Source organism: Hyaena hyaena, unplaced genomic scaffold (assembly GCF_003009895.1).
Source record: "Hyaena hyaena isolate Hyena2069 unplaced genomic scaffold, ASM300989v1 scaffold_429, whole genome shotgun sequence".
Classification (NCBI taxonomy): Eukaryota; Metazoa; Chordata; class Mammalia; order Carnivora; family Hyaenidae; genus Hyaena; species Hyaena hyaena.
In genome coordinates this window covers 622,038-642,583 of record NW_024081060.1, presented here as the reverse complement: position 1 = coordinate 642,583, position 20,546 = coordinate 622,038, and the positions used below count along the sequence as shown (strand labels likewise).

The 20,546-nt window shown below is 33.7% G+C and overlaps 1 protein-coding gene across 1 annotated transcript in view; it reads left to right on the top strand.

Annotated features, from left to right (window-relative positions):
* F13B (coagulation factor XIII B chain) overlaps nucleotides 1–18,623 on the top strand; it is a 29,016-nt gene extending 10,393 nt beyond the window's left edge. The window contains exons 6-12 of the mRNA XM_039252704.1: nucleotides 318–497; nucleotides 580–765; nucleotides 1,682–1,864; nucleotides 7,469–7,669; nucleotides 8,411–8,593; nucleotides 15,198–15,411; nucleotides 18,561–18,623. Coding sequence (XP_039108635.1) covers nucleotides 318–497; nucleotides 580–765; nucleotides 1,682–1,864; nucleotides 7,469–7,669; nucleotides 8,411–8,593; nucleotides 15,198–15,411; nucleotides 18,561–18,594 — 1,181 coding nt within the window. The 3' untranslated portion in view covers nucleotides 18,595–18,623. The remainder of the gene's footprint in view (nucleotides 1–317; nucleotides 498–579; nucleotides 766–1,681; nucleotides 1,865–7,468; nucleotides 7,670–8,410; nucleotides 8,594–15,197; nucleotides 15,412–18,560) is intronic.
* The last annotated feature ends 1,923 nt before the right edge of the window (nucleotides 18,624–20,546 follow it).

The following is a 20,546-nucleotide window of genomic DNA, read 5'->3' as shown; positions in this document are numbered from 1 at the left end:
TTTTTATCAAAATCAGCAGGGAGAGGGCCTCTCAGCAAGAATGGCCTTGCAGCATTATGTTGCATATCATGCATCCATAATCACATACCTCCCCTCATCTTTGCCACGTTCTATTGGTTAGAAGGAAGTCCCAGTTTCGGCTCATGGGGAGGGTATCACACAATGAAGTGAGCAACACACACATCAAAAATGGAGATCAAGGAGGTGACCTAGGGTCTGTATACTTCCTACGGTACTTGACTCAATGAATGTGCTTATGAAATCTACCTATTATTTTCATAATTATATGACTAAATATGGTGATTTTTTTTAATAAGGAAGAAGAAACCGATGTCCTCCACCCCCTCTGCCTCTAAACTCCAAAATTCAAACACATTCAACAACTTATCGTCATGGAGAGGTGGTTCGTGTAGAATGTGAACTTAATTTTAAGATACAGGGACCAGAAGAAATACGTTGTGAAAATGGAAAATGGACAGAACCTCCAAAATGCATTGGTTAGCAACACCTTAAATAAGGTTTCCCTAAAATGAAGTTTGCATGTGTAGCTAAACGTCTCTTTCATTTGTTTCTTTTCAGAACAAAAGGAGAAGATAACCTGTGAGGATCCCCCTGTCATTGAGAATGGAACAGCGAACGTAAACTCTAAGACTTATTTCAATGGGGATACAGTGGCATATGAATGTAAAAGTGGGTATCATCTCCTTGGATCAAGAGAAATAACTTGTAAACATGGAAAGTGGACACGTCCTCCTGAGTGTGTTGGTATGTATGCTACATTTGCCATCAGTAGCTAAGCCTAGTCTGTAAAATTTTTCATCCTCATGTAACCCACACACGTATAGCAAGAGACTACTGCTTACTGCTGCACCTACTCTACTACTGTTTTTGTGCATATGCAGCCATCCCTAAAATTTAACCCAATATAAAGAACTGGAAAACTAAAAAAGACTTTTGAATGTCCATTAGTGCTAAGCACTGTTATCTGACCTATTTTATACCATGATTTCTGAGCTTTATATGAAAGCACATAAGTTACAGTGTGTGTCATTAGAGAAGTAAATAAGGGCATGTTGGATTGGGTGACTGGCCATGATCATGATCTACTTCCTCTCCCTTTATGTCCTGCAAAGTTACATTAGAACACTAACTGACTTTGGGTCAGTCCTTCTAATATTACTTCTGCATCTGGCTAGTCTGAGCCCTACACCCTTCTGAGACATGTCTCTGGTCTTTTGTTTTACTGATATGCACAAGCAGGCTACATTGATGCTCGTGGGTGCTACCCTTCCTGTCCTTCTCATTTCTCGTACTTTCCTAGAAAGATCTCCACAAACATGTTTACTTTAGCTATTTATTGCTAAGAGAAAAGCTATTCAAGATGCTAAAGAAATTAGCAGAATGAGAGAAAAACTAAAGAGAACAAAAGTAGAAAATTTCATCCATAACTGACTGAGACCTGAGATGAAGAGAATGAGAATAAAAAACTAAAAGCAGATAATGTCAAAGGATAGTTTTAGAATTGACAATAATATTTGGGTTATTGTTATATAAGACAAATATTGAAGTACTAGATTATGGGTAACTGTATGATATCATTATGTTGTTATGTTATATAATTATATTATATATTTAATATGATATAAAATTATATTCATTTTAAAATAACCACTTTTCTCAGAAAATAATGAGAATTGTAAGCCTCCACCTGCTGTATTAAATGGGGCTGTTATTGATGGATTATTAGCAAGCTACACTACAGGATCCTCAGTGGAATATAGATGTAATGAATATTACTTATTGAGTGGAGCAAAAATATCTCATTGTGAACAAGGAAGATGGTCATCTCCACCTGTTTGCTTAGGTAAGATAGAGAACACATTGTCTTTTTAAAAAAATTTTTCCCAGCTTTATTGAGATACAACTGACATATGGCATTGTGTAAATTTACAGTGTACAATGCAGTAAGCTGATACACGTATGTATCTTGAAATGTTCACCACAATAAGGTTGGTCACTTCGTATAATCACCATTTTTTGTTGTTCTTGTCGTTATGAAGATCTACTCTCTTGGCAACATTCTAGTATCAAAACAATACTATTGACTATAGTCACCATTGTGTACATTAGATCCCTGGAACAGACTCCATTTATCACAGAACACATTGAATAACTTTTATGATTATGTTTCTATTTTTATGTGATTTTTACATAATATTTTATGGCATGGAAAGGATCATTTTTGTATAAATTTTTTTCCAAGTGTTTTCTTTCCCTTCTCTCTTCTGTAAGCAGAAAATCTAATATCACAGGCTCTATAACTCCGTTAGTTCTTACCTATTACTTTTTAAAAACTGTGGTAAAACATGAACAATAAAACTTTACCGTTTTGGCCATTTTTAAGTGTGTATTTCAGTGGCATTAAGTATATTCACATTTTTGTGATACGTTTTGTGGTATCTTTCTCTGAACTGAAATTTCCTCTTACTAACAGCATCAGCATCTCTCACTATATTGTCCCAGAATATCATTTGGAGAGAATAATAAATCCAATTCCTTCCTTGGTAGAGCATATTGTCAATAGCTTCTTTGGCTATCAATTCCTCACTTGAATGATCACCTTTGTTTTATTTTGCTGAGCAAATAAAGACATGTTTGTAATTACTTTAAATATATTTTAGATTAAGACATGGTATCTTTAACATTAATGTGTCAAGTGGAGAATGAAGGAAGGCAGCTATCTAGATAATTATCTAAATTGAGATAACTTTCTGAAAATAATATTCACTTTTCATTTCAAGCCTACGTACTTGCCTCATTTTTGACCTTGCTCGTCACAATTACACTAAAAGGAGGGTAATTGGTCCCTGTAGTTGCAATGAACTTGTTACATTGTGACTTCTACAAATAGATAATGGTATCATAACCTTTCTATAAGTTAAAATAAAATACTAATTTAATTAAAATATTAGCCTTTCAAATTATAAATGTAAATCATTGTTATTTACTTAAAAAATATATGAAAGCAACTAGAAGAAAACAGAAAATATCAGTAACTTAGGAAACAAAAGCTGTTAATTACTTAGATAATGGTTTTCTAAACCTTTTCATACACACACACGCACGCACACACACACACACACACACACACACACACCACCTATTTATAAGAAATAGGGGCGCCTGGCTGGCTCAATCAGTTGATTGTCTGACGTTAGCTCAGGTCATGATCTTGTGGTTTGTGGGTTTGAGCCCCGCATCAGTCTCTGTGCTGACAGTTCAGAGCCTGGAACCTGCTTCAAATTCTTTGTCTCCCTCTCTCCTTGCTCCTTCCCCACTTGCACTTTGTTTCTCCCTCTTTCTCTCTTTGTCTCTCTCTCTCTCTCAAAAATAAACATTTAAAAAAATTTTTAATGTATGCTATCATTAGAGGCTATGTAACTTGTTTCTTTCCCCACAAACTCTATTATGAATGTGGTTTGATATATTTCTACAATATACTTTTAAATGTATGCATAGTATTCCATAATGCAGATATGCCATAATTAAATTAATACTTTTGATGTAAGTTTAGTGTGTTTTCAACATTTTTTATGTTCTAAACAGTACATTTTTTGTATTAAATGTTTGCACACTTAAAAAATACTTTATTTTTAAGTTTTGGAATTAAGTATATTTATTTCGCATGTCTTATTTTGTTTTTGCCTTTTTTGGATTTTCTGAAGGAAATTTTTGGATCAAAGAAATTTGCCATTTTAATTCTTTTTCTGTTAATTGTCAAATTGTCCTTCAGAGAGTTAATCTGATTTATGACCCTACCATCAGTGAATTAAAGTAGTAACTTTCTTAATGTTTGTCAACTTGATTACTTTAATCTTCACATATTGTTAATCCAACAATTAAAATTATTTTAATTTGGTTTATTTAGGTATTACTCAATTGAGCATTTTGAATTTTCTGGCTGGCCATAGGTTTTTTTTTTCAATGACTTTGATTTTTTCATGCTTGTAATAAAAGTTTTATTTGTATAAATTATATTATTCATTTGACAATGATGCAAGATATAACAATGTACATTACAGCCATTTTTATTTTCCTTTTCCTTTTATTTATATGACTTTATTATATGTATGTATACTTATTTAATTTTAAATCTTAAGTTCTTTCCACATCTCCTTTGTGATTTCTCTTTCCAAATAATTCTTAAGCAGCTCTTCTCATTCAAATTCAGTTATGTCTACGTATAGCTTTTCCTTTTTATAATTTTTTAATTTTTTAAATAGTTTTTATTTATTTTTGAGAGAGAGAGAAACAGCGTGAGTTGTGCGGGGACGGGGGCAGATGGAGAGGGAGACAGAATCCAAAGCAGGCTCTGGGCTCCAAGCTGTCAGCACAGAGTCTAATGCAGGGCTCGAGCTCATGAGCTGCAAGATTATGACCTGAGCCAAAACCGGACAATTAACTGACTGAGCCATTCAGGCACCCCTACCTATAGCTTTTCTATTGCTCTCTTATTTTCATCAAAGTTTTGATATTAAGGTTTTGATGATGTGATTGATCATCAAGACACATAACCTTGGTGCTCATAAATCAAAGCAGATACTGAATGAAGAGCATTTATTGTCATCAGGTCAAGAGGACAGTATGTCTGTATGTCGTATTTATCCTTAGAAACTACAAGTACTCTCACCTCAAGTGGGGAAAATGGTGTGATAAGGAGCAGAATCTTCCACCTGTGAATTATTTTTCCAGTCATTATGAACCTCTCTGACCCGCTGATCTTCCCGGTCTCATTCTACCCCAGCGGCCCTGGTCTCCTTGCTCTTCCTCACACAAGCCAAGTATGCTCTTACCTCAGGCCTCTTTCCTCTTCCTGGAGCACCCTTCCCTCAGAAAATGCCATGGTTCACTCACTGACCTTCTTCAAGTCTGTGCAGATACTACTTCTTCCTTAGGCCTATCGCAACGATTTGACTTAAAAGTGTTATTTTCCTAACCCTATCCCTCTGATAGCCCCTCCCCTACCTCTGCTACTTATTTTCCATCTAATTTCCATCTAATTTATTATATGTGGTTTTAAGATGGCCACAAATTATAAAACACACACACATACACACACAAACACACACACACACACACACACACACACACACACACATATATATATATCTTTTTACTCAGGTATAGTTGGCACACAATATTACATTATCTTGGGGCTATAAAATAGTGATTCCACGAGTCTATAAGTTATGTTACACTCACCACCAATGTAGCCACTATCAGTCACCTTACAACACTATTACTGTGCCATTGACCATATTCCCCCAGCGGTAGTTTTTATCTACATGATTTATTCATTCCATAATGGAAGTCAGGATCTCCCACAGCGTGTAAAGGGTCACACATTTTGTCCATCTTCATACCCCACTGCTCTCTGGCAACCATCAATTTGTTTTCTGTATATAGACTCTGTTTCTGCTTTTTGTTTGTTTATGCATTTGTTTTATGTTTTAGATTCCATATATACACAAATCATATGGTATTTGTCTTTCACTGACTTATTTCACTTAGCATAATACCCTGTAGGTCCATGCGTGTTGTTGCAAATGGTATGATTTCATCCTTTTTATGGCTGAGTAATATTCCATTATGTGGACACTTGTGTTGCTTCCATAGCTTAGCTATTGTAAATAATGCAGCAATAAACATAGGGGTGCATGTATCTTTTTGAGTTTGTGTTTTCATTTTCTTTGGGTTAATAGCCAAAAGTAGAATTATGGGATCACATAGTATTTTTTATTTTTAATTTTTTGAGGAACCTCCATAATGTTCACCATAGTGGCTATACAAATGTACATTCGATCGAGAGGAAATGAGGGGTCTTTTTTCCCTTCTACAACCTCACCAATATTTGTTTCTTCTCTTTTTGATTCTAGCCATTCTGACAAGTGTGAGGTGATATCTAATTGTGGTTTTGATTTGCATTTCCCTGATGATGAGTGATGTTGAGCATCTTTCATGTGTCTGTGGGCCATTTGTATGTCTTCTTTGGAAAAATATCTATTCAGGTCCTCTACCCATTCTTTAATTGGATTATTTGTTTTTTGTGTGTTGAGTTGTATAACTTATTTATATATTCTGGATATTCACCCATTATCAGATATATCCTTTGCAAATATCTTCCCCAATCCACTGAGTTGCCTTTTAGTTGATGGTTTCCTTTGCTGCAAAAAAGATTTTTATTTTGATGTAGTCTTTATAGCTTATTTTCGCTTTTGTATCCCTTGTCTCAGGAGACATAGTTAGAAAACGTTTACTAAGGCCAAGTTCAAGAAGATTACTGCCTATGTTTTCTTCTAGGAGCTTTATGGTTTCAGGTCTCACATTTTGATCTTTCTCCATTTTGAGTTAATTTGTGTGTGTGGTGTTAGAAAGTGGTCCAGTTTCATTCTTTTGCATGTAGCTGTCCAGTTTTCCCAGCACCATTTATTGAAGAGGCTTTTTCCCATTGTAATATTCTTGCCTCCTTTGTCATAGATTAATTGACCATATGAGCATGGGTTTATTTCTGTGCTCTCTATTCTGTTCCATAGATCTATCTGTCTATTTTTGTGCCAGTGTCAAACTGTTTTTGATTACTTCTGCTTTGTAGTATAGCTTGATATCTGGGATTGTGATACCACCAGTTTGGTTCTTCTTTCTCAAGATTGCTTTTGCTTTCATGGTTCTTACAAATTTAAGGATTATTAGTTCTGGTTCTCTGGAAAATGCTATTGGTAATTTTATAGTAATTCCTTTGAATCTGTAAATTGCTTTGGTTGGTATTGACATTTTAACAATATTAATTCTTCCAATCAATGAGCATGGAATGTCTTTCATTTCTTTGTATCAACTTCAATTTCTTTCATCAATGTTTTACAGTTTTCAGAGTAAAGGTCTTCATCTCCTTGGTTAAGTATATTCCTAGGTATTTTATTCTTTTGGACATATTTATAGCTAAAATTAAAATTGTTTTTTTAATTGCTCTTTTTGCTGCTTTGTTATTATTGTGCACAAATACAATTGATTTCTATGTGTTAATTTTGTATTCTGTAATTTTACTGAATTCATTGTTTTAATAGTTTTTTGGTGGAGTCTTTAGGGTTTTTTGTGTATTGTATTATGTCATCTGCAAATAGTTACATTTTAACTTGGTATAGTATCTCTTTCTGTATCATTTCACTTTTAGTTTGTATGTACCTTTAGGTCTGAAGTGCATCTTTTATAGCTTAAACAATATTTTTAATGTTCAAATTGATAGCATTAAAATGTATACTTTATTATGTATATGTTTGAGAAGTTTTAATAATGTAAATGTTGAATATAAAACATTTCTTCTGATACCTGTCAAAGTTTTTATGTTAAAAATATACTCAACTTCATATTTGCCTAATAAGTAAATAATTTAAAACAACATTTTTTCTTACAGAGCCATGTACTATTAATGTGGATTACATGAAAATAAATAACATAGAGATGAAGTGGAAGTATGAAGGAAAGGTCTTACATGGAGATTTAATAGATTTTGTATGTAAACAAGGATATGACTTATCTCCATCAACCCCATTGTCTGAATTATCTGTACAGTGCAATAGAGGAGAAGTGAGATATCCTTTATGTATTATAAAAGGTAAAACAATAGTGTTTTCTGATAATTTCTCAGGTGATTAATGTTACTTACTTGGGTTCAAAGTATAAGAAAGACCCTACACAACTCACCATCATCATCTTCTAATCCATAACATTGGGAATGATCTGATTAATTTCCAGTAAGCACAAATACTTAAATAGGATGACTATGCTGATATCTTTTAATTCCAATAAGTCAATTTTATAAAGGGAGAAATTAATAGATCTTATAAGTATCCCCAGACTATCAGGGGACTGATCACCCTAATGTGAGCAATCAACAGCTCTGGAAAACATTGCCCTTCTTGGGGTTTGCTGAGTTTGTGTTGTCTCAGAAAACGTCTTGAGGCAGATTGAGAGATTCTGTGTGCTCCTTGGACATGGAATTATTACTTTTAATAAGAAGAAAAAAATGTAAGAGGATACATACAGAAAGCCTGGCTTCAAAGGGGTTTCATACATTTTCACTTTGGCTAGATAAAAAGGGAAAATTAAAATCATGATTGTTAATTCTTTGCCAATTTTAAAAGTGTATTTTAATTTTATAATGAGATTCCAATTCTTGCAATAATCAATTTTATAGTATGAAGTTACTATAGAAATGCTCTCAATGTTTAAAATTTGACAGTTATCTTAAAAATGCTTTTACATTAACTGTGCTATTTTATTTCTATAGCAATTATTAAAGTATTGGATGCTTATTATGGAAATTCATTATATACTTCCAAAATTATTTTTGCAGAATCTAAAGGAATGTGTGCATCTCCTCCACTTGTTAAAAATGGAGTTATGATTAGTTCAATATTAGGCATCTATGAAAACGGTTCCTCAGTAGAATACAGATGTTTTGATCATCATTTCCTTCAAGGATCTAAGGAGTCCTATTGTTCAGATGGAGTATGGACTACACCACCATCATGTTTAGGCAAGTACTACTAAATATCCCTCTATTTAACAAAACAAAACCGGGGCACCTGGGTGGCTTAGTCGGTTAAGCGTCCGTCCGACTTTCGCTTAGGTCATGATCTCGCGGTTCGTGGGTTGGGGCCCCGCGTCCGGCTCTGTGCTGACTGCCAGCTCAGAGCCTGGAGCCTGTTTCAGTCTGTGAGTCTGTGACTCCCTCTCTCTCTCTGACCCTCCCCTGCTCACGCTGTCTCTCTCTCTCTCCTAGAAATAAATTTAAAAACCTTTAAAAATTTTAAAAAAAAAACATTATTTTTTCACCTTCTGTTCTCTTTTAGTTGATATAACACTATTATAATGCTTAATTTGTTATATTTGTGTTTTAGTGTGTCTATTCAATTACTAGTTTCTCTTCTTTCCTGTAGATCATAAATAACGATAGTCCAGCTTGTTCTAAAAAATATTAATAAATACAAACATACACCAGGTACTGGTGTTATATGCGGCTATAAGTGAATAAGTCATAGAGGTATTGGTAAATGTGTTAACAATTATCATTCAGTGTGACTGGTACTAGAATAGGAAACATGAGTACAAAGGGGAAACAAATATAGAAAATTGAAGCAAGTTAATGCCTTATTAGTGAAGTATCTGGGTAGGGTAACAACACCTACCAAGATTCTCAGAAGTCAAAAAAAGCATATCTTTAAGTAAAAAGAAAAGATTTTTTGTGTGTCTGTATTTGACTTATTTGCTATCTTATTTCACCAGCTTGGACTTGAGTACAATGCTGAGTAGAAGAGGTATTGGATATTTTGTTTCTCAAACTCATAAGTAAAACTTTCAATAATTCATATTTATTTACAGTATATAAAGATATTAAAAATCAAATTAAAATATAAAAAGCTCTATTTCTATTTTTCTAAGCTTTTTAATCTTCATTGAGTATTTAACAACATCTATTGAAATAACCATATTATTACTTTACCCTCTAGAATTACAATTGCTTCTTTTTGATTGTTAAAAGCGTGATTATATTCCTATAATAAATCACACTTGCTTGTGATAAATTATGCTTTTTCCATGTTGCTGGGTTTTATTTGCTTATATTTCACTTAGAAGTTTGGCATTTATTTTCATGAGAGAGATCAGTCTGTTATTTTCATTTTGGGTTTGGAATGAAGTTTCTACTTATTTCATATGGTGAATTGGTAAGTTCCTTCTTTTTCAATTCTCTGTAATTAGTGTAAGATTGATACTGTTTCTTCCTTAGTAATTGTAAGAGTCCATCAAACATACCATTTGGGCATCAACTTTTCTTTGAGGACAGATTCTGATAGCTGTCAGTTTTGGTAGGGTGGGTCTAGGAATTGGTCTGTGATATCTAAATTGTCAAATTTGTTGACATAATGTTGTTCACAACAACCTTTTACATTCTTTTTAATGCCGTTAGTGGTGTGTCTTTTGTTTTTACTGCTATTAAGATGTATCTCTTTCTTTCTTGGCATGTCTTGTTAAGGGTCTACAACTTTTACTAGGCCTTTCAAACAACTAATATTTGCTTACTGTTTTCATCAAAGGTTGCTTACTATTTTATTAATTTATATTCTTATCCTTATTTCCTCTCTTCTAATTTCTTGAGTTTACTTTATAGATCCTATTTTATTTTTTATATTTTTAGCATTTATTTATTTTTGAGAGACAGAGCACAAGCAGGGGAGGAGCAGAGAGAGGGAGAGAGAATGTGAAGCAGGCTCCAGGCTCTGAGCTCTCAGCACAGAGCCCTATGTGGGGCTTGAACCCACGAACCGTTAAATCATGGCCTAAGCCAAAGAGTTAATGGACTGAGCCACCCAAGTGCTCCTATAGATCTTCTTTTAGTTTTTTAGACAGATATTAAATTACTGATTTTCAGCCTTTGTTTTCTTCCTAACATATGAATTTAAGGATATAAGTTTTTCCCCTGACCATGACTTTAACTTTATCCCTCACATTTTTTATTTTGGAATTGTATTATCATTCCATCATTCAGTTAAAAAATATGATATCATGGGGCTCCTGGGTGGCTCAGGTCATGATCTCATAGTCATGAGACTGAGACTTGCTCAAGATCTGCGCAGGGAATACAGAACCTGTTTGGGATTCTCTCCCCTCTCTCTATGTCTCTGCTCCTCCCCAGCTAGCGCTCTCCCTCTCTCTCTCTCAAAAAAGAAAATATGTGTGTATTTTTAATTTTGATCTATTTTGATCCTTATCCATTTTGATATCTTGTATGCACTCTGAGTTAGGTTTTTTAGGTTTTGAACATTGGAAGCTTTTCTTTTGTTACTGATTTCTAATTTAAATCCATTGAGACACATTTTTAAAAAAGATCTGGGATTTTTGTTAGTTTTTTTTAATATTTCAAGTGTTTATTTAAATTTTAGTTAGTTAACATATGGAGTAATATTAGTTTCAGAAGTAGAATTTAGTGATGCCTCACCTACATAGAACACCAGTGAGAAGTACTTTGAATTATATCAATCCTTTGAGCTTCATTAATACTTACTTTATTACTATATTTGTTGTAGGTACATGTTTTATTTTTTAATTTGTAGTTTCTTTTTTTTTTTTTTACAAATACTTTATTGTAAATTTGGTTTCCATATAACACCCAGTGCTCATCCCCACAAGTGCCCTCCTCCATGCCCATCCCCCCTCCCCCCAACATCCATCAGTCCTCAGTTTTTGTCAGCATTCAAGAGTCTCTCATGGTTTGCCTCTCTCCCTTTCCCCCACCATTTCCCCTCTTCTTCTCCCCCATGGTCCTCAGTTAAGTTCCTCCTAATCCTCCTATACGTGCAAACATATGGTATTTGTCCTTCTTTGCCTGACTTTTTTAGTACATGTTCTTTTGAAACAAATGAATAAATAATCATCATTGTTGGATTCACTGTTGCTGCACATGTCAGTTGAATTCTGTTTTTCATGTTAAGTTCATTCATATCTGTGCAGTTTTGTGTTTGTTTTTCTGTCAGTTATCAAAAGAAGTGCGTTAAAGTCTCTCCCTCTGTGCATTTAAAAATGTTTCTCATTTCAGTTCTGTCAATTTTTGGCTTTGTGCTTTCCTGCTATTCTTCTAGGTAAATTGAAGCTTATTAAATCTTGGTGTGTTGGCCCTGCTGAATTTTAAGAGTCTTCCTTTAACTTTGCCACATTTTGCTTTTGCTCGTTTTGCCTGAAGTCTACGTTAGCTGTACCAGCTGACTTTGGACAAGGATTTATAAAGCATACATTGTTTTCCTCCTTCAACGTTCAATATTTTTGGTTTCTTACTTTTACCATGTATGTCTTATAAGGAATATACAGTTAATTTTAAAGCATACTTTTTCAGTCTGACAATCTTTCTCTCTATAGTATTTAGTCTATTTACATATTAATATAAGAACTGATATAGTTGGGTTTATAGCTGTCATCTTATTGTACTAGAAATATATCCTATCTGTTCTGTATTCTTTACTCTCTCTTTTTTCATTTCTTTTTGTTTTGGTTGTTTCTTTTGGGTAAATCAACTCTTTTTATACCCCTTTACTCTCTACTAGCTTGTCATTTATAATTTCCCTTTGGCTTCCTTTAACTGTTATCATAGAGATTACATCATTCAACCTGGAAATATTACAATGGCATATAAATTAGTACTTTTGCCACTTTTCTAGGACCCAGAACACTTTAACTTGATTTACTATTCCCACTTTTTGTACTACTGTGTCATCCATTTCATTCTCCCTATAGTTTAAGTTTCAATGATACTGTGAACATTATGTTGTTCAGAAATAGTCTTTAAGATTTGCTTGTGTTTTGGAGTGATTTGTTTCTCATCTTCTCCTGCTTTTCTCTGTTTCTGATTGGGATCATTTTCCATACACCTGAAAAATATTATTTTTTTATTGTTTTCTCAGTTTTTTGTTTGTCTGCAAATTTATTTTCCTTCACTTTTGAAGAGTTATTTTTGCCAAAGACAGAAGTCTGGTTTGGTCCTCGTTTTTCTTTTAGTCCTGTAAAAGACGTCATTTTATCCTTTTTTGCTTTTTGTGGGATTTTGTTAGTTAGTGTCATTCTTAATTGTATTTCTTTGAAACTAAGTTTCTTTTTGTATTCTGCTGGTTCTGAGATTCTTTTCCCCTTTATCTTCAGTAGGTTATTTATGCTCGGCCTGATGTGGGTGTCTTGGAGCATTCCTTCTTCAAGTTGGTAGTACTTCTTGAACCTGTGGCTTGATATTTTTCATAGGTTTTGGAGGTATCTTTTATCTTCTTTTTGTTCCTATTTGGTTATTTCCTACTGATATTTCTTCCAATTCATTAATCCTTTCTTTAGTTGTGTCCAGTCTACTTTAAAATCACCTGCTGAGCTCTCAATATCTTTGCATTTCTAGAATGTCCACTTTATGCTTGTGTGTGTACACAGATTTGAGTTCTCTGATGAAAGACTTTACTGTAACATCCATTTCTTCACCACATTGATCCAACCTATTTCAAGTTCTTGTCTGAAATCTCTATTATCTGGATCATTTGTAGGCCTATTTCTATTTCTAGGCCAATTTCTTGCTATTTCTATTAATGGTTGATTGAATATCAAATATTATGTATGGAAAATTTTAGAAGCTTGAAACAACAATGTCATCTTGTTCCAGAGAATACTCATCTCAGCTTCTGGATAATAGTGTAGAGGAAATAGGCCTCAATCTAATTAGAAATGAAGTTTTTGCCAAGCTTATTTTCAGACCTCTGTTTGTCTCTCTATTCATAGGATGTAACCCTGCAGGGTTTTTCACTAAGAATTTTGGGTTCAGGGGCACCTGGTTGGCTCAGCCTGTTAAGCATCTGACTTCAGCTCCAGTCATGATCTCACAGATTGTGAGTTCAAGCGGACTCTGTACTGACAGCTCGGAGCCTGGAGCCTACTTTGGATTCTGTGTCTCATTCTCTCTCTGCCCCTCCCCCGTTTGTGCTCTGTCTCTCTCTGTCTCTCAAAAATAAATAAATGTAAAAGAAAATTTATTTTTAAAGAGTTTTGGTGTTCAGACCAAGGTTCCTCCTTCTTCACAGGCTCTCATGTTACTGGAAATCCACCAAAAGTTTAATATAGCTTTTCATTCACTTTCTGCTTGGCCCTTTATGCTCTCTCTTTGCACAAGTCAAGAATAGGCTTGAAGGGAAAAGCCAGTGCCAAGTATCACATTCATTCTCTGCACTTCCCATTCCTTTGGGTTCTTGGCCCTTTAAGTCCTGGCTATCATGGCTGACCTAAACTTAGATTTTTCTATCCTCAACAACATTAGATTCCAAAAACATCTGCTAGCCTATGTTTGTTGTTGATCATTCTCTATACAGTCTCTCAGCAAATGCTGAGAATCAATAAATGCTCCAAGAAGAAAATGCCACTAGAATGTTGGATTCATCTGTATGAGTTTTTACCAGGATCTTAGCATCATGAGTACTGACTGCCTTGGAAATTATCTACTTGCTTTGTGTCTGTTTTCAGATTTTCCAGTTTTTAGTAGAAGTGATGGTTTGATATAGGCGATTCTGTCATAGCTGAGAATAGCAGGTCCATGAATTAATCTTCAACTTGTTTTAATTAAAATTTCATGTTTTGTAGAACAACATTTAAAATATAGTGCCACTTGACCTCATTTTCAAAGCTATTTTGCAGTGACTACAAAGACTCTCTTAGAGTCTTTCTGATTATTTTTATTCATTTTTATTCTGTCTATAGAACTTCTAGAATAATAGCAAACACATAGGATTCAAGAAAAACTGACAATATTGAATAAAGTTTGTTAATGTATTATAGTTATATGATTCATGTGCTCTATTAACAACTCTCAGAATCTACTGTTTAGTGCTAGGTCATCCAAGAGGCAAATAAGGACACAAACTACTTCATTTTCTGAAATAACTTGACATTTTGAAAATATTAATATTTTTAGTATGGAAAAAATCAAAGAAATTTGTCAGGTACCCTAATAGTTTTTTAAGTTTTTGTTTTGTTTTATCTGAATGCATTAGTGGAAGGACCCAATAATATTTTCAATGTCTAGAATGTAAAGCATCTTAATCCAACACTGGTATTCTTTAATAACTGGAAATTTAAAAAAGAATACTGTCAACCGCTCTGGAGGCCATCAAGTCCTAGAGTTTGAGTCATTGCTGAGAATCCACCTTCTTTCTACATTTCAGTAATATCTATACAACAATCAAACAAATACTGTGTCTCATGGGGATTTTATTTGAACTTTCTGAGGAAAAAAATAAGAAAAATAACATTACTTCAGTAATTATTAGTAACTATTGATGCTCTCTAATAAAAAATACCTTTTCTGTTTGCTATCTTTGAAAATCTTAATGGCATAAAGCTAAGTGACTGGCAGGATATACACTTTTTTCCAAATCCAGGACCACAGAGATAAATGGCAGACTGTTTTCTGTGAGCTTTGAACATATTTTCTGCCTCAAATATTAATTCTGAGTCACTTAGTTGCCACTCAAATGCCTGGAAATTTTAAGGTTATTGTGAGTAGAAGCACAGTGCTTCCTGTTAGTGCCAAGATGTGTCAAGATAATTTTCTTCTTTTTATTTTTCAGAGCCCTGCACATTATCTTTTGTTGAAATGGAAAATAATAATTTATTCCTGAAATGGAATTTTGACAACAGACCATATATTTTCCATGGCGAGTATATTGAATTTCTTTGTAGGAGAGATACATATGTCGATGAGTCCTCTATTATAGGATCTGAACTCAGAGTGCAATGTGTCAGAGGGCAGTTAAAATATCCAAGATGTGTTCAAAGAGGAAGGTAAGAAGAAGCTTGTGCCTACAACTAATTATTTTCTTCATATTGTTATTCAAGAGATTCTTTTCAGAAATACTAGGTTCTACGACACTTCTACTTTATGGTCATTATAATGGAAAAATAATTATTTTTTTAAGCCAGGCAAACTTCTAGAAATATTAATTAATTCAACAAACTTTCTGAGTTGTCTGAAGATATAGTGTTTTTGGCTATTGCATATTTGTGACACTTGGCAATTTGGCAAATCAATTTATATGAGCAATATTTAAATGTGGAAAAATTAGCCTATATGTTGAGATAGAATTTCACATTTTCTCCTACTTCCCAGTATAAATGCAAGTATAAGTGATAAAGATGGGGGAAATAAGGGTTGCCTGGGTGATTTAGTTGGTTAAGTGTCCAACTTTTGATTTTGGCTCAAGTCATTATTTCAGAGTCATTACACTGAGCCCCACATTGGGCTCTGCACTGACAGCATGGAGCCTGCTTAAGATTCTCTCTCTCTCTTTCTCTCTCTCTCTCTTGGGCTCTGCACTGACAGCATGGAGCCTGCTTAAGATTCTCTCTCTCTCTTTCTCTCTCTCTTTCTCTTTCTCTCTCTCTCTCTCTCTTTCTCTGTCCCTCCCCCTTTCAAATGCCCACTCTCTCTCTCAAAATAAAAAACTTAAAAAAGAGAAAGGGACATAAAATTGTACAAATCTTTCTACTGATAGAAGAGGATATTAATAACAATGATTAAAATTCTATTATTTTCAGGAATACATTTCTTTGTAAGAGCTTGGAAATACAAAAGTGTTTCCTCATAGGACAATTTAAAAATATATATTTATACTTTTGGGGGGTTTTCCTCATTCTTTTTTGGTTTTTATTTGAGTATAGTTGACATACATATAGTTGTAAAATTCTGTGTTTCAGGTATACAAGCTAGTGATTCAACAACTCTATTGTTATGCTATGCTCACCACAAGTATAGCTAATCTGTCACCATGCAATGCTATTATATCACTGACTATATAATCAGTACCTTTTATTACCATAACTTACTTAAACTGGAAGCCTGTATCTCTTGCTCACTCCTCTTCTCCCATTTTGTCCATCCCTCCACCCCCTCCTCTCTAGTGACCATCAGTCTGTTCTCTGTATTTATAGATGTTTCTGCTTTTTTGTTTGTTTTGTTTTTTTAGATTCCACATATAAGTGAAATCATAAGGTATTTATCTTTCTCTGTCTGACTTGAATAAAGACCCCAAACCAATCTTGAGAAGGAAGAGTAAAAATGGAGGTATCACAATTCTAGATTCCAAAATGTACTACAAAGCTAGTAATCAAAATAGTACTGTACTGGCACAAAAATAGACATACATAAATGGAACAGGATAGAGAGCCCAGAAATAAACCCATATGTATATGGTCAATGTATGACAAAGGGGATGAGGGTATAAAGTGGGGAAAAGAAGTCTTTCAGTAAATGGCACTAGGAAAACTGGACAGCTACATGCAAAATAATGAAACTGGATCGCTTTCTTACATGATACAAACACACCCACACAAAACTCAAAATTAATGAAAGACCTAAATGTGAGACCTAAAACCATAAAGCTCCTGAAAGAATGCATAGGCAGTAATCTCCTGGTCTTTGGCCTTAGCAACATTTTTCTAGATATGTTTCCTGAGGCAAGAAAAACAAAAGCAAAAATAAACTATTGGGACTATATCAAAATGAAAAGCTTCTGCATAGCAAAGGAAACCTTCAACAAAACAAAAAGGCAACCCACTGAATGGGAGAAAATATTGGAAACAACATATCTGACAATAGGTTAATATCCAAAATATATGAAGAATTTATACAACTCAACACACACACACACACAAAATCCCCCAAATACTCCAATTAAAAAATGGACAGAAGACATTTTTCCAAAGAAGATATACAGATGCCCAACAGACATATGAAAAGACAAAAGACACTCAGCATCACTCAGCATCAGGGAAAATGCAAATCAAAACCATGAGATATCACCTTCCACTTTTCAAAATGGCCAAAAACAAAAAAACAAAAAAAAGACAAAAAATAACAAGTGTTTGCATGGATATGGAGAAAAAGGAACCCTTGGACCCTGTTACTAGGAATGTAAATTGGTGCAGCAAATATAGAAAACAATGTGGAGGTTCCTCAAAAAAATTTAAAAATAATACAATATGATCCAATAATTATACTTCTGGATATTTACCCAAAGAAAACAAAAACATTTATTCAACAAACATATGCAACCCTTTGTTGCACATAATTTACAATAGCTAAGATAGGAAAGCAGTCCAAGTGTCCAATGATATATATATGAATATATATATGGAATATTATATATATATATACTCTATATATAATAGAGTATTACCCAGCCATAAATAAAGGACGAGATCTTGCCATCTGTGACAACATATGTGGACCTAGAGGGTATTATGGTATGTGAAATGTGTCAGACAGAGAAAAACAATAACCATATTTTCTATTTCTTGATGAATGAAAAATAATTCTTCTTTTAGAAAAATATTTTATATAATGATACAATAAAATGATGTAAGTGTAAACCATTTTATAGGATCAGGATTTTGACCCTTTGAAGATACAGTATAAAATGGAAATTATACTTTAAATTCAATAAAGAATATTATAAAAATAACTTATGGCAAAGTGTATGTGTTACTGTCCTAGTCATTGGAAACAGTGAACTATATGAACAGCATTAGGACAACTTTTTAGATACTTTGAACACTCTAAAAAAACATTTATAAGACACACATGGTTGAAAACTTTTTTTAAAAATTTAACTATGGTAAAATCAGGGAAGAAAAATTTTATATGTACTTAAGTGTTTTGTGAATCTTGGATTTCTCATTTTCAAGAGAAAAAGAGGTAAATAACTTAGAAAAATTTGTACAAACTATGGTATTATTGTATCAAATGACACTAAGTTTTGAAAGGGAATTGATGGTATAATTTACCAAGTCTGGCAACTTGCTTCCATCAATAGCTAGTTAAAATAGTGACTAAATATATGAAATGTTGAAGGGCTAAGAGTATAATAAATACTTGACCAGAAATGCAACTTATTTCAAAACTCTATCTCCTTTTCTCTCTCTTTCTCATCAAGGATGCTGTCTTATCAAGAACCCTTAAGGACATAAAAATGTATGGCAGAGAGAAGAATAGTATATCAACACATCATAAAATTTTCTATAAAACATGATTGTTAGAAGAAAATACAAATCTCTAAGTTTTTGCTTGCTTGAGAATTTGAATCTAAATTGTCTATGTTGAATATTTCTTTATTTATAAATAAGTCAGAACATGTTGTTTCCTTTCTGGTTTGAATGATTTGCCATGTAACTTAACCCTTATTGAATGTTTTCCATCTATTAAAAAGATTGATCTACATGTAAAAATGTTTCCGGTTTCTAATATCCTTTCATTGTGCAATACTGTTGTCTTCAATATATGTGAAAAAATTCACTTTTGTCCTTATCACATTCATTAGTATTAGGGTTTTCTGTTACTTTTAACTCAATCTTTATGTCAATATTAAGGAACCAAACACACTAGAGAAAAGAAACTCTACATCATATTAGAGGATTTACTTTCTTAAATACAGAAGAGACTGCCCTGAAGACTTTCTAAATGTAAAGAACTTGAACAATTAACTATAATATTAGCTACAAGGTTAATAATCAATTTGTGAGGTGAACTATCCACATCTTAAAATGTTGCCCAAGGAACATGGCTTTAAAAATAACTACACTTTCCGGGGCGCCAGCGTGGCTTAGTCGGTTAAGCGTCCAACTTACGCTTAGGTCATAATCTCGCAGTTCGTGGGGTCGTGCCCCGCGTCGGGCTCTGTGCTGACTGCCAGCTCGGAGCTTGGAGCCTATTTCAGAGTCTGTATCTCCCTCTCTCTCTCTCTCTCTGACCCTCCCCTGCTCACGCTGTCTCTTTTTCTCTCTCTCTCCTAGAAATAAAAATATTAAAAAAAATACTACACTTTCCAATTTTTTAAATATAATTTATTGTCAAGTTGGCTAACATACAGTATATAGTGTGCCCTTGGTTTTGGGGGTAGATTCCCATGATTCATCACTTATATACAATATTCAGTGCTCATCCAACAAGACCCTTTCCATTTTTATATTTTACAGTTTTAATTAATATTTTTAAGTTAAGTAATTGTTAGAATCATGCAGATTATGAAATAAAAAATCAGTTCTGCAAGCAATGAAGCCTGGTAGTGTCAGTATTACCAAGTTCTTCTGAAGCTTTTGAATAGCCTCATTGTCACTTTTTGGGTTGAAGTGACAATTATACTTCCAATAGTTATTACAGTTCCTTCATAAGATGTGGCATCACACTACCCCTTTCGGGACTGGTTGTTGTAACAAGAACTGCACATTTTCTTATCTAGAAGATATTCAGTTCATCTAAGTTAAGACCTTCTCAATATGATGACATTCTTTAAACCCTCAAGTTATATTTTTCTACTGGTGGGCTAAGAGACAGCTTCTTCTTATATTTAAGCCACAACTGGACCTAACGCTGTGGGTTAAATATAAATTTGTTGGAGTGCCTGGGTGGCTCCATTGGTTAAGTGTTCTACTTCGGCTCAAGTCATGCTCTCACAGTTCATGGGTTTGAGCCCTGCGTCAGACCGTGCTGAATGCTTGCTCAGAACCTGGATCCTGCTTCAGATTCTGCATCTCCTTCTCTCTCTGCCCCTCCCCAGTTCATGCTCTGTCTCATTCTGTCTCTCAAAAATAAATAAATGTTTAAAAATAAATAAATAATAAATATGAATTTGTTTAGTGTTAACCATGTATATTTCAGAACTGTCCTTGAGTTCATAATCATTATTTTAATGTTTTATAGTTGTTTTCCACAGTGGATCCCATAAAATAAAAATTTGATTGAAATTAAATATAAACAGCAAAGTATTAATTGTTTTCAATTATTTCATCAATCAATCCATTAATCAACAATATTGAGCACCTGCTATATTCGAGAAAATAGAAAATTTGCTCAAGGTGGGTAACTCTCTTGGGAATATGTATTCAGTACTGCCATATCTTTTGATTTTTTAATTGTGAAATCT